Here is a 12,430-nt window from a genome sequence, read left to right as displayed (position 1 = left end):
AGGCAACTCATTTCCCCTCGAGTCCACTCTGCGTTCAGCTGGTTCCCTGGTGAACTGAAATCCAGAGCTATTCTCATCTGGTTGCCCCGGGAGTTTCAGCGCCCGCGGTACAACCTGTTCCTCCATCCTCTCCGCTCCTTCTCTCCCTCCTCCCTCCGCCCGGCTGCGCCCTTCTCAGCCCCCCTCCCTCCTCTTGCCCGGAGCCCCAGCTGTGCCCTCCGGGGAGAGGCCCGCTGCCACGGTACCGGGGAGGGGAGGCGGGAGAGGAAGGAGGGGAAGGGAGGAGGCGGGGGAGCCGCGCAGGGTGGAGGCCAAGCGCCGCCGCGCAGCCGGCGAGGAGAGGGGCGGCTGAAGGTTGCATCTGCTGGAAGGAGGCTTTTGGCTGCTTGGTAACGGGTTGCCAGAACGGAGAAAGAGGCAGAGAGCAGGGCAGCGGCTTCTTGACGTCAGGACCAAGCGAAGGGATCGCGCCAGCAACCCCAGCCCGCCGCACAGTGGGGGCCCGCCGAAGGCTAGAGAAGAGCCCGACGCGAGGCGCCCAGCGGGGCGGGAGTGCAGTGGAGCGGGAGCCAGTCGCGAGGGGCGCAGCATGCCCCCTGCCCCCGGCCATGGAGATTGCCCTGGTGCCCTTGGAGAACGGCAGTGCCATGACCGTCAGAGGAGGAGGTGAGGCGCAGGCAGGCTGTGGCCAGGCCACAAGGGGAGAGCTCCAGTGCCCCTCGACGGCTGGGCTCAGCGAAGGACCCGAGGAGCCTGCGCCAAGGGGGCGCGGCACTCAAAGGGGCGCGGACCCGGGAGGGCGGCCTTTGCCACCGCTCCCCGAGGAGCTGCAGCAACCTAGATGGCTGCCTCCGGAGGACGAGGAGGGAGAAGGCGACACCGCCCTGGGCATGGCGGAGGACCAGGCGCCGGGCGCAGGGTCCTTTCACCACCAGCGCGTCCACATAAACATCTCCGGGCTGCGCTTCGAGACGCAGCTGGGCACCCTGGCGCAGTTCCCCAACACCCTCCTGGGGGACCCAGCCAAGCGCCTGCGCTACTTCGACCCCCTGAGGAACGAGTACTTCTTCGACCGCAACCGGCCCAGCTTCGATGGCATCCTCTACTACTACCAGTCGGGGGGCCGCCTGCGGAGGCCGGTCAACGTCTCGCTGGACGTGTTCGCAGATGAGATCCGCTTCTATCAGCTGGGGGATGAGGCCATGGACCGCTTCCGGGAGGACGAGGGCTTCATTAAAGAAGAGGAGAAGCCCCTGCCCCGCAACGAGTTCCAGCGCCAGGTGTGGCTTATCTTTGAATACCCGGAAAGCTCGGGGTCTGCGCGGGCCATTGCCATCGTCTCCGTCTTGGTCATTCTCATCTCCATCATCACCTTCTGCTTGGAGACCCTGCCTGAGTTCAGGGATGAACGCGAGCTGCTCCGCCATCCCCCGGTGCCCCACCAGCCTCCTGGGTCCACCCGGGGGGCCAACGGTAGCGGGGCTGTGGCGCCTCCCTCTGGCCCAACGGTGGCACCTCTCCTGCCTAGGACCCTCGCTGACCCCTTCTTCATTGTGGAGACCACGTGTGTTGTCTGGTTCACCTTTGAGCTGCTTGTGCGCTTCTTCGCCTGCCCCAGCAAGGCGGAGTTCTCTCGAAACATCATGAATATCATCGATGTGGTGGCCGTCTTCCCCTACTTCATCACCTTGGGGACCGAGCTGGCAGGGCAACAGCCTGGGGGTGGAGGAGGGGGCGGCCAGAACGGGCAGCAGGCCATGTCCCTGGCCATCCTCAGAGTGATCCGCCTGGTCCGGGTGTTCCGCATCTTCAAGCTCTCCCGCCACTCCAAGGGGCTGCAGATCCTGGGCAAGACCTTGCAGGCCTCCATGCGGGAGCTGGGCCTGCTCATCTTCTTCCTCTTCATCGGAGTCATCCTCTTCTCCAGTGCCGTCTACTTCGCAGAGGCTGACAACCAGGAGACCCACTTTTCCAGCATCCCGGATGCTTTCTGGTGGGCAGTAGTCACTATGACCACAGTTGGCTATGGGGACATGAGGCCTGTCACCGTGGGGGGCAAGATCGTGGGCTCACTGTGTGCCATCGCTGGGGTCCTCACCATCGCCCTGCCTGTGCCTGTCATTGTCTCCAACTTCAACTACTTCTACCACCGAGAGACGGACCACGAGGAGCAGGCAGCCCTTAAGGAAGAGCAGGACAGCCAGATCCAGGGGACCGGGCCGGACAGCAGAGGCCAGCGGAAAGCCAGTTGGAGCAAGGGGTCCTTCTGCAAGGCTAGGGGGTCCCTGGAGAATGCGGATGGAGCCCAAAGGGGCAGCTGTCCCCTAGAGAAGTGTAACCTCAAAGCCAAGAGCAATGTGGACTTGCGGAGGTCCCTGTATGCCCTCTGCCTGGACACCAGCCGGGAAACGGATTTGTAAGGGGGAATTCAGGCGACTGGTGGCAGTGGGGTAGGGACAGCGGAGGCCTCCTGAACCTGGGTATTTACTTTATACCGCAGAGTATTTCAAGACCACCCTGTAACCTAAGTCTGTCCCTCTTCTTTCACTACTTCCCACCATTCATCCCTCCCTGGATCCCCCCATTTTTCCTCTTCTTTCCATGACACCAAGGGTCACCTATTTTTAAAAAGCACCACATTCCATGACGCAGGAGCTGTTGAAGTGGTGAGCACTGTGAGATGGATGTATTTGTAGCCCGTTTCCTATACCCGGCAGAGGGATAACCCAAACAAAAATGACTTTAAATAGCCAAATCCCAAGAGATTTTGTAACCCCCCCGCCATGTGTTCCAAATTTGCTTTACATATGATTATATTTATGTATAGGGGAAGGTATTATTTTTATGGCTGGTGAATGGATTTTTGTACTGTAGTTTCAGATGGAGATATTTTGGATATATTTTCAAGACATATGTGGTATTTATGGAAGAGAGAGTTACTGTGATGTTTTTCATTAGAGCCAGAGATCCTGGTTATGGCTGTTCTGGTTCCTGTGTCTGCAAGCCTCTCTCTTTTCTGGGATGTGGTATCGGTGCTTTGCGTCTAGGGCAGGGAATGTTCTGGAAGAAAGACAAGCCTGACTTTTTCTGTGCGCCTTAAACAATTCTTGTAACTTTCTTCGAAAAGCATTTTAATGATGTTGGAGGGAGACTTCTGATCATTCATTCTCTTTATTTTTATCCCACGAAATAAAATGTTACTTGGTTGAGGCGAGTGTTAGTTTTTCTATAGCTGATGTATTTTTTGGAAAATTTTAAAAATAGTCTGTCATTTGCTGTTTCTGGTTTTGGAGTCAGAGCAAACGCCACCTTGACTGGGTCAGAAAACGTGGAAAGCTAAGGAATTGATCATCAACATCTTTTTGCTGGGCCCCCTCTGTGCCTCAGAGATGGAGGGGTGAATTCTGTGTGTCTCAGGCTATTTGTGACATGGACGCCCTACAGCATGCTGGCTGGTGGTGTGGTGTTAGAGCCACCCATCAGCATGGAGTGTGGATGGAACTAAAAGGCAGAGGGTGATCAGACCCCCACAGCCTGCTGCAGTCTCCTGGAGCTGGATTTCTGGACTTTTCTTTGTCGGCAGATTTTAAGCCCTACTTAACATGGCTCTCAACAGCTCTGAGAAACAAGCCTGACTCTCACAGACGTGAAGCCTTTCACAAAGGAGCAGCCCTGGTGTGAAAGTCACGGAGGGAGGGAATGGCGCTTTGTTGTTATGCTGTCCCCACTGACTGTGGTGTGGCAGAAGAGAATGCACTGCCTTTATGGTGGACAGAGGCCGCGAGAAACCAAAAGGAAGAATTTCCCTGTCCACATTACAGGCTGATTTCTGCAGATTATGGCCTTGCCCTGAGTAATCCCTGAACTCAGAGCGAATCCATTTGTTCCCTCTTCACTGGATGGTTGTGGTGAAACATCACAGTAGGTGTGACACTGCCTGCAGTTTCTCTCTGGGATTAGCTATCTGCGTGGGGCTCCGGGTGCCTGCTGTCGCTTTTTCTGCTACATAATCCACAGACTGATTGTTTCACATCCTCACCAGGGTGGGCTGGTTGTCCACAATCACACCACCTGGGCTAATGGCTAGTTCAGAGGGTGCATCGGGGTCTCCACGGGGGCGAGGGATGATCTACCAAATTGATGTCCGGGAATCGTGGATTTAAATAGGATGCTGGCACAATAATAAAAGCCAGCGTCTGTACTGCTCAGAGTCATTTCCAGTCAGGAACCGTCAACAGCAAATCTGAGGAGGAAACAGGACTGTGCAGGCAGGCCTCTGTTGGTTTTCATTACGTGCTGAAGAACAGAGACATCTTATTTATAATTTACAAACTGCCTAAAAGCAGGGCACCTTGCCAAAGCTCCACACCACGCAGTCTTGCCTCCCAGTCCTCTATGCCTTTAGAGCTACTGTGTGTAGTTAGGTACACACCTGGTAATTGGGTCTGGGTCACCCCTCGGGCTGCACCCTCCCTTAAAGACAAAAGAGAAGTCACCACCTTTGACCCAAAGGTCCACTTCTTTAGGCTTGAGCAGCAAAGAGACAGCTGCCGGATCTTAGATGTGTCCAGGTGCCTGACAGATGTTGGTCCAAATGGAACAGATTGCATCTTTAAAACGTCCAGTAAATGGGTGAGAGCTTATACAAATCCTCAGGGGCAGAGTGGAGGAAATGAGAGAGTGAGTCTCCCTATTTTGTGTGTGGAGCAGGTTTACAAGGGAATCAAGGTGGTTCCAGAGGGGCCCCTGGAGTTGGGTACCCCAGAGTCCTGCTGTGGCCTGCCATCCTGGGGACCAGTGACATGGTATCTGTCCTGGCACACCAAGAGGGGCACTCACCAAGTGCAAGTATTTTAATCTCTCCCTCTTCTCAGTGCACCTGCTGCTATGATTCTGGAAATAGGTCCAACCGTTTCACTCCGGACATCATGGTTTGCCTGTTCACATGTTTAGCAGGAAAGGAACCTGAATGCCAAGGCTCTGATCCAGGCCACCTGAGGTAAGAGCTCCCTTCCTGTCCTCTCCCCCCACCCCTTTGCTGCTGTCATTGATTTTCCACAGCCTCTACCTTCCTGAAGACATTAGATCAAGTGGCCTCAGCCAAGCTTTTTATCCAGATGTTGCTTCTTGGCTCCCCCAGCAGGAAACCATCCCTGGGTTTATAATCCACCAGCTTTGGCAGCCACGGCATGGAGAGCAGGGCTGGGCTTGGTGTCGCGCACTTGGGTAAGGATAGCTTCTTCCTGAGAGCTTCTGGCTTCCTCCTTTTCACTACTTCCTTTTTTCCCTCTCTTGCTCATATGCTCACTGAACCCTGAGCAATGACGGGTTTAGAAAAAAAATCTTTGCCATGCTTTTAGAACCCCAGGTCCTTGGTTCGCCCTGCCTGGACACTCTCTGGAGAGGAACATGAAACAGAGGACCAGCCCTTGAGGAATCTTTCCATAGAGGTGGACTTTGAGTGATTCTAGTGGTAATGATGCGAGCACTCCCAGGCTTGGAGTGGATGGAGCAAAGTGTTTCTCTTGGTGCAGGGACACCTTGCCTCTAGTCCCCTCCAGAAATGTGGCTTGTGCACAATGGCGTGTGGCCCTGGGTGATGTTCAAGCGCTATTCTCTGGAGTTGGACCTCAGGTGCACATATGTAGGCAACAACTCCCTGGCCCAGCACTCCTAGGTGTGCTGGGGATATGGAACTAATATTAGGATGTGCTGCCTGCCTTCAAACAGCTTCAATCCCACTGGGGAAGCAATCAGTACAAAACAAAAACAAGTCATGCAAGACAGCATGTGACAAGTGCCCTGTAGGGGGTTCCAAGAAGAAGCATTATGGATCAGGAGTAGGAGGGTGAGGAGGAATGGAGTAGAAAAGAGAAGCTTCTGGAGACCTTGAAGGGAGGTTAGGAAGAGGGGAGGGCCTTCGAGATGAGGGTAGGGGAGTGGTGGGCTGGAGGAGAATGGCTGCCGCATCCCCATCACCATCCTCCAGGGCTGGAGTCCAGAGTTAAAGGCTGGTGCTGCTCCCCAGGACTGCAGTGGGAGCGCCGATTTTGCCAGTGGCAGGGCACTCAGCAATTGTTTAGGGCAGGGATTGGCAAAAGTTCCGAAAAGGGTCAGATAGTAAATGTTTTAGGCTTTATAGGCCAAGAGGTGAAATTGAGGCTATTATTGTAGGTACTTATGTAACCATTTAAAATGCAATCCTTCAAAAATGTCAAAACCAATCTTAGCTCCAGAGCTGTCCATCCCTGTCCTAGTCCTCTCAGTGGATCTGTCACACAGAGGGCTGCCTCCTGGGCATCCAGTCACATCTGGGGAGCCCTGGTCTGGCTCCCTGATGTAGTTTTACTCCACTGAACTTACATTTCTTGCAAATGCCAACCCCTGGTTTTGGGAGGGGATCTCATGCTGGGATTTCCTAGGCCAGGGAAGGCCTTATCAGGAAGATGTAGCTTACTTCTACCTCCTCATGACAATTAGATTACTCTAGTGGCTGTGGGACAGGCAGCTCTATTTCTAGGGAGGAGGAGAAAATTCCAAACTGGAATTTCTGCTTAGGTCTCTGGGCGGTGGGTTTTCCCTGAGCTGTTGGTGGAAGAGGGCCCAGCCTGCCAGAGAACGGGGCTCCTTCTTCTGGCCCTTAGTCTCTTCCTGGACATGGCATCACACAGGGAGCCTTGAGGATGCACTTCCCTGTCCTTCTTCACCAGACTCTCCTCTGGCTGTAGAGATGGGCCCTAGGCTGGCCTGGCCTCTGTGTGCACACAGTGTGCATCTGGGGTACACACATATAGGAGTGTGCACGGTGGGGTGAGGTGTGGCCCAGCCTGGAGTGAACCCTCTCCAGACCACAGGCCTCCAGACAGAGCACGGTGCTTATTACTTTCCCTTTTAATTGGCATTTATTTTCTAATGTCAAACTTTGCACCATGCAGTGTTTCACCTGGAAGGAACCTTACAAAGAATCTGGTCTGCCCACTCCTTTTACAGGTGAGCAAACCAAGGCCCAGAAAGAAGAGGTGATTTACCCAAGGTCAGACCCCCAGTTATAGTAAACTAGGACTGGAGTTGTTTTCCCTGACTGCTAGGCTGGATTTCCCTCCCTGTGCCACTCTGCTCCTTCTGCACGCAAGCCTGCAAGTTCTCATTAAGCAGCCCTCTACTGCGCCTCCCACGGCACATCCTGCCAGATCAGCTTATCTGCGTCCAGTCTGCCTGTTAGGGCTGCCTCCCGGGTATCAGTCCGCCTGTAAAGTCCTGATCTGTCTCCTCTGATTTGATTTTTCTCAATTCAACTTGCATTTATTGCAAATGTCAAGCCCGTGTAGGCAATGGAGATATAGCACCATGATGAACAGAGTCCTGTATACAAGTACCTCACCGTCTAGGGGGGGAAATTAAAACATTTATAATCCAGTGTTCTTAGTACTATCATTCATTTGTTCACTCATCCACTCATTCATTCATTCATTCCTCCATTCATTTCACACATATTTATTCAATAAATATTTACTATGAGGCAGGCACCGTGCTAGTCTGGGAATAACCGGCAGGGCATCTTCCCAGATGCGTTTTCCTGTCTAGTGGGGAGAATCAACAGTTGAGTAAGCAAATGAATATTTTGCTAGATCATTTTCAAATTGAGGTAAGAGGCATGGAGGAAACGAGCAGTGGTGTAACTGGAGAGAGATGCATGGTTAGAGAAGAGTGACACGGGAGTGAAGCATGAGAAGGCCTAAAATGAAGCGAAGTGTGGGGGACAGGGCTGTGGGGACTACGGGGGCCCTAGAAGGGAGGGTATGTTTTCTTGCAGAAGCAGAGGGGCGGAGACCTCAGGCAGAGCTGGGGGCCAAGGAAAGCCAGGCCCATTTGATGCTCTGGGCAGAGTTTTCAATCCCAGCAGCACCACCACCCGCGCCGGCCACTGCATACTGAGGAGCAGGGATGTGGTCCTGCCAACCCAGGCAGCACACCTAAGAGAGACGCAGCGGGCCATCCACCAAAGAAAGCACAACACGACTTTCTGCTGGAAGGCAAGTGACGGGTGCAAGTCTGATATTTTTTTAATTTGTGGGAGCAAGCAAAGGCCTTCAAATGCCCCTTGATTGTTTGGCCAACTAATAGGAGAGCCCAGCAGATTTTTGAGTCTGTGCCAAAAAGCAGGCATGAACAAACTAGGGCTGCAGACTGAGGCTGGCCCCAAGGTGAGAAGTGGGGTGCAGGGGCACAAGAAGCCCTGGAGACCTATAGTTCCTTCCAGAACAGGAACTGAAAAGTTTAAGAAGGTATTTGGTGGGATCAAGAAGAGAGCATGGTGGGAAAGCCGGACTTCTGCATGCAAAGCATGCCATTGCCTGGAAATTCAGAATGAAGGCTGCACTTGCACCTGGGAGGTGACCTTGGCTTGGACTCCCACGCTCCTCTGTGGTTCTTTCAGGACTCTGGAGGACAGTGGGGCTTCTCCCTTCAGCCTGCCCACACTGTCCCCTCCTTCCTTCTCATAACTCACTGGTAGGCATTGGGTCTTTTTTCAACGTGTGGGAGCACTCTTTTGGGAGAAGTGGAGCGACGTGGCCAATGGAGGAGCTGGAGATGTGCACCGAGCACCAAAGAGGCTTGCTCAGTGTCTCCCTCCTGTCACTGAGTTCTCCGTACCCTCTCTCATGCATGACGGTCTGTGCCCAGGAGAAGTCACTTCTGCCTCCTGCAGGTGTCTCACCTCTGCTGGCACAAGCCCATCATTGCCAGGAACTGAGGTGGGGACAGAAACAAGGCCAATTCTGCCCTCAGGGAACTCAGGGACTGATGTGGGCAGGCTACACCTGCCCGGACATGAGGAGACTCGTGCAAAAATTATAACAAACAAACTAAAAGTAAAACCAAAGAAGCTGCTGTGAATGTCCCTGAGAAGTGCTGCTGTGCTTACAGGTTGGGGATTGATCTAGTCCAGTGACGTGACTAGAGCCAGGAGCCTGGGAGAAGTGGTCCTCAGAAGTAGCGTGAAGGAAAGAGAACAGAGATTTAGTGCTATTAATAGAAGTCTTCCCCACCCTCCTGCCCACATGAACCCTCCTGTCTACTCCCACAGCCCTCTGGTGCCACTCGTCACTCTATCCCTTGAATTGGTTATTTGTGCCATGTCTCCTCTCTCAGGTTGGGAGCTGGCCTGCTCACAGCACATGGTGTCTGCCTCGCCGTGGCTTTGTCAGCTCCTAGCGCATGGCCTGTGTGCTCCAATATGGTGGGAGCTCAGTCGTGATCTGCTGAACCCCGAGTTTTACATGCAAAAAATGAGCATTGCCTTTTTTCCCTTAAGTCTTCAGTTTTATAGTGACTGGTCTCCTGAAACATCTACAGGCTATGTTTAGGCGTCTTTGACTTCAGTTTTTGGTAATCCTGTAAATTGTGTTTCAACACAAGCCCTGCTCTTTGGGAACTACTGAGTGTTTATAATGCGACCCCATTGCAATGTAATGTTTGCTATAAATTTCCAAATTACTGGAATAATAAAACTGAAGATTTGTAAAAGCAGTGTTGCTCCAAAAAGTGCAAACAGCTGCCCCTCTGGCATGTGTGATAAACAACTGAGGTCACTAAAGCCTGAATGGGTACCTCTCAGTAATCCATGCCAATGACAGGAAACATACAGAAGATGCCCACGCATGTTTCCTCTCCAACTGATAAAACTCTCTATTTCTGCAATAATTTGCATTTTTAAAATAGATGTCACCTGGGAAATTGAGATGAGTGGTCCCAATTGTGCTTAGGCGGCTAAGGCATCCAGTTGCAAGGAACTATTTTTTCACAAAATATTCAATTTGAACAACTGACAGTGGTTTGTGCTTCTGTTCCTCTGTTGTACGCTCTCTATAGTGTACACGTTATTATATTATTGTTATTTATTGTTCTTCTTTGGTCGTAGTGAAGTCACCTATAAATCCCACATCATTTGGACACGAGTTGTGAAATGGAGTCTGGGATGGCCGTAGGAAACTCCTCATGGTCTTTCTGCTTCCCTGTCACTGTCTGCTGCAGTCCACCCTACACAAGACTTCCATTAATCTCTTCAGAGGGCAACTCATATCATCATGTCTTTCCAGGGCTCCTAGACAGAATAATTCCCGTCCCTTTAGCCTGACTTAAGATCCTGCGTACTGTGATGGTAAATCTTCCTTTTCAGCCTTTTCTTTCTCTACATTATCCACCCCTGAAGACACCTATACATTGTAGCTACACTGGACAAAGTCATGGCCCCAGCTGACACCCATCGGTGTACTGTCTCATCAGTCAGCCTCTTGGTTGGAATACCTGACTCTTATTTTCATATATTGAAATCCTACTCATCCTTCAATGCACAGCTCAATATCTTCCCCTCAAAGGAGCCATCATCAGGCCCTCCAGCCCAAAGCCACTTCCCCTTCCTTAGTCTCCTATCATAAACACATTCTCCTCCAGCTGTGGTCAGTTGTCTACCTACCTCTCTCCTACCCAACTGAAACAAACTCTTCCTTGAGAAAGAGAATTGGCTCATCATCTTCCTATTCATCTCAGTGCCTAGAATTGGGCCTAGGATATAGCAGATACTTAATAATAAGGCTTTTTGGACTGAATAGACTCTTCTTCTGACTTCTGGTTTGTACTGTAGAATTAGGTCCCCGGCCTCTCAAACCACTGGACATCTAAACTAGCTTCATCATTATCTCCATATGTGATGTGTTGATGAGGAACCTGCTATAGGTAGGGAACTGGGTTAAGCCCTTGACAAGCTGTTTTGTAATGCAATAAAATATAATCACTCTGGGTGTCCCCTGTTGAATGTTGTAGAACAACCTTTGATACAGGCATTCCTTGGCATCTAGGGAGCTGTGGAGGAGTGGCCCTCATTTGACAGTTGCCATTGCTCTGCCTTCACTCACCATGTGTGTAGGCCAGGTGGATGATAACATTTAATGTGAGCTGGGGCTCCTATCATTAGAAGTATGGAGCACTTTCCGGGTGAGGATTCAGAGACCAAGGAAGAGCCATAGGGTGGGGAGGGAAGAGAGAATAGGCTGAGGGATAGAAGTGCAAGACTGGAGAAATTGTCACTCTGGGTAAAAAATGTTGGTGAGGATAGGGTGACTATGCATCAGGTCTGCCAAGAACAACCCATGTATACATGTTGTTGATCAATGAAGTCTTATTAGTTATTTCTAACACTCCATCCCCTCACTCCCTGAAAGGCCCAGTTTGGAAGATGAATTGAATGATCACCCAAGCAGAGGTGGTGGTAGGGGTGGTGACAGTCTCTCTTTCCATCATTCTCTGCTGTTGTTTTCAGGGGGAGCCCTGGGTCGCCAGGTTTGTTGACTGTAACCCTAGCAGCAAGTGGTGCCTTCAGGGCCAAGCGCCATCAGGTCACCACCCATCTTCTGAGCTCCCGTGTGCCAGGTCTTGTGCTAGATGCTGGGAGTTCGGCATACATGAGACATCAGGGGGCCCGGTGCGGCATTTAATCCATGTCCTCAACCTCAGTCCAATGTAATATAGTTCTCCAATCCTGGCCCAGGACTGAGTAAAATCTTCAGAAGTCTTAAGCATTGGAAAAAACACGATGCTCCCACATATGTAATTCCAAATAAAAACTATACTAACTAATACATAAATTTAAGAAAATCCCAAAAAGTTCTAACATTTTCCTTGATGTTTTTACTGAAATATCAAGTGTCTAGTTATTTCAAAAACGTTTTTGATGCCCCCTATTGAGCTGGTGTCCTCAGCTCAGCTTGCCTCTTCTTATCAGATAATCCAGCGCTGACCTATCCCCTCCCAGCTGGCAGGGGTCCCTCTCCATGCTCCCTTGGTCACATGGGGGCCCAATCATGGGTACAGGCAGTTCTGCCTGGGTGGCTTTTCTGAGTGGGAAATTGATTCCAGATGTTGACAGCTGGCGGCCACCAGGGCAGACCTGAGTCTGAGTGGAGTGTCAAGTTTTTCAGAGCCACACAGAGGCCTTTGTTCTGCAGCTCTGAAGGGGCTGCTCTGCTGCCACCCCCAGCAAGGTGTGGCTCGCTGCATCTTTTCTGGGAAAATGTAGAGAGGGCAAAGTTGAGGATCAAGTCTCTGCTGTGAATCAGTGATTGCCCCTTTCTGACACTGGGCCTGGACCACCCTCGTGCTGTGGGCAGCAAAGGGGATTTATAGTGTGGACACTGAGTTTCAGAGACTAACTGGAAACAAGGGAACAATGATAGGATCATAATGAAAACTGTACACTAATGAGACAGTTGAATTGTATGATAAAGAGTATGTCATTGAGGTTTGCCCTCATTAGACTTTTTTTTTAAGCAAATGTATATGTACAGACCTTCTGAGACACAAATAAATAAGAGTTCAAAGGGGTCATCTTGGAGAAGACTATGCATGTAACTAGGAAATGCTGCCGTTGTTC

At 51.4% G+C, this 12,430-nt stretch overlaps 1 protein-coding gene across 1 annotated transcript; it reads left to right on the top strand.

Annotated features, from left to right (window-relative positions):
* Nucleotides 1-608: 608 nt before the first annotated feature.
* Nucleotides 609-2,420, top strand: KCNA5 (potassium voltage-gated channel subfamily A member 5). Its single transcript, XM_004438742.3, has one exon. The coding sequence runs from the start codon at nucleotides 609-611 to the stop codon at nucleotides 2,418-2,420; it is 1,812 nt and encodes a 603-aa protein (XP_004438799.1).
* The last annotated feature ends 10,010 nt before the right edge of the window (nucleotides 2,421-12,430 follow it).

Source organism: Ceratotherium simum, chromosome 17 (genome assembly GCF_057802395.1).
Source record: "Ceratotherium simum simum isolate JZ-2026a chromosome 17, ASM5780239v1, whole genome shotgun sequence".
Lineage (NCBI taxonomy): Eukaryota > Metazoa > Chordata > Mammalia > Perissodactyla > Rhinocerotidae > Ceratotherium > Ceratotherium simum.
The sequence above is the reverse complement of the archived record's forward strand: the minus strand, read 5'-3'. Positions and strand labels throughout refer to the sequence as shown.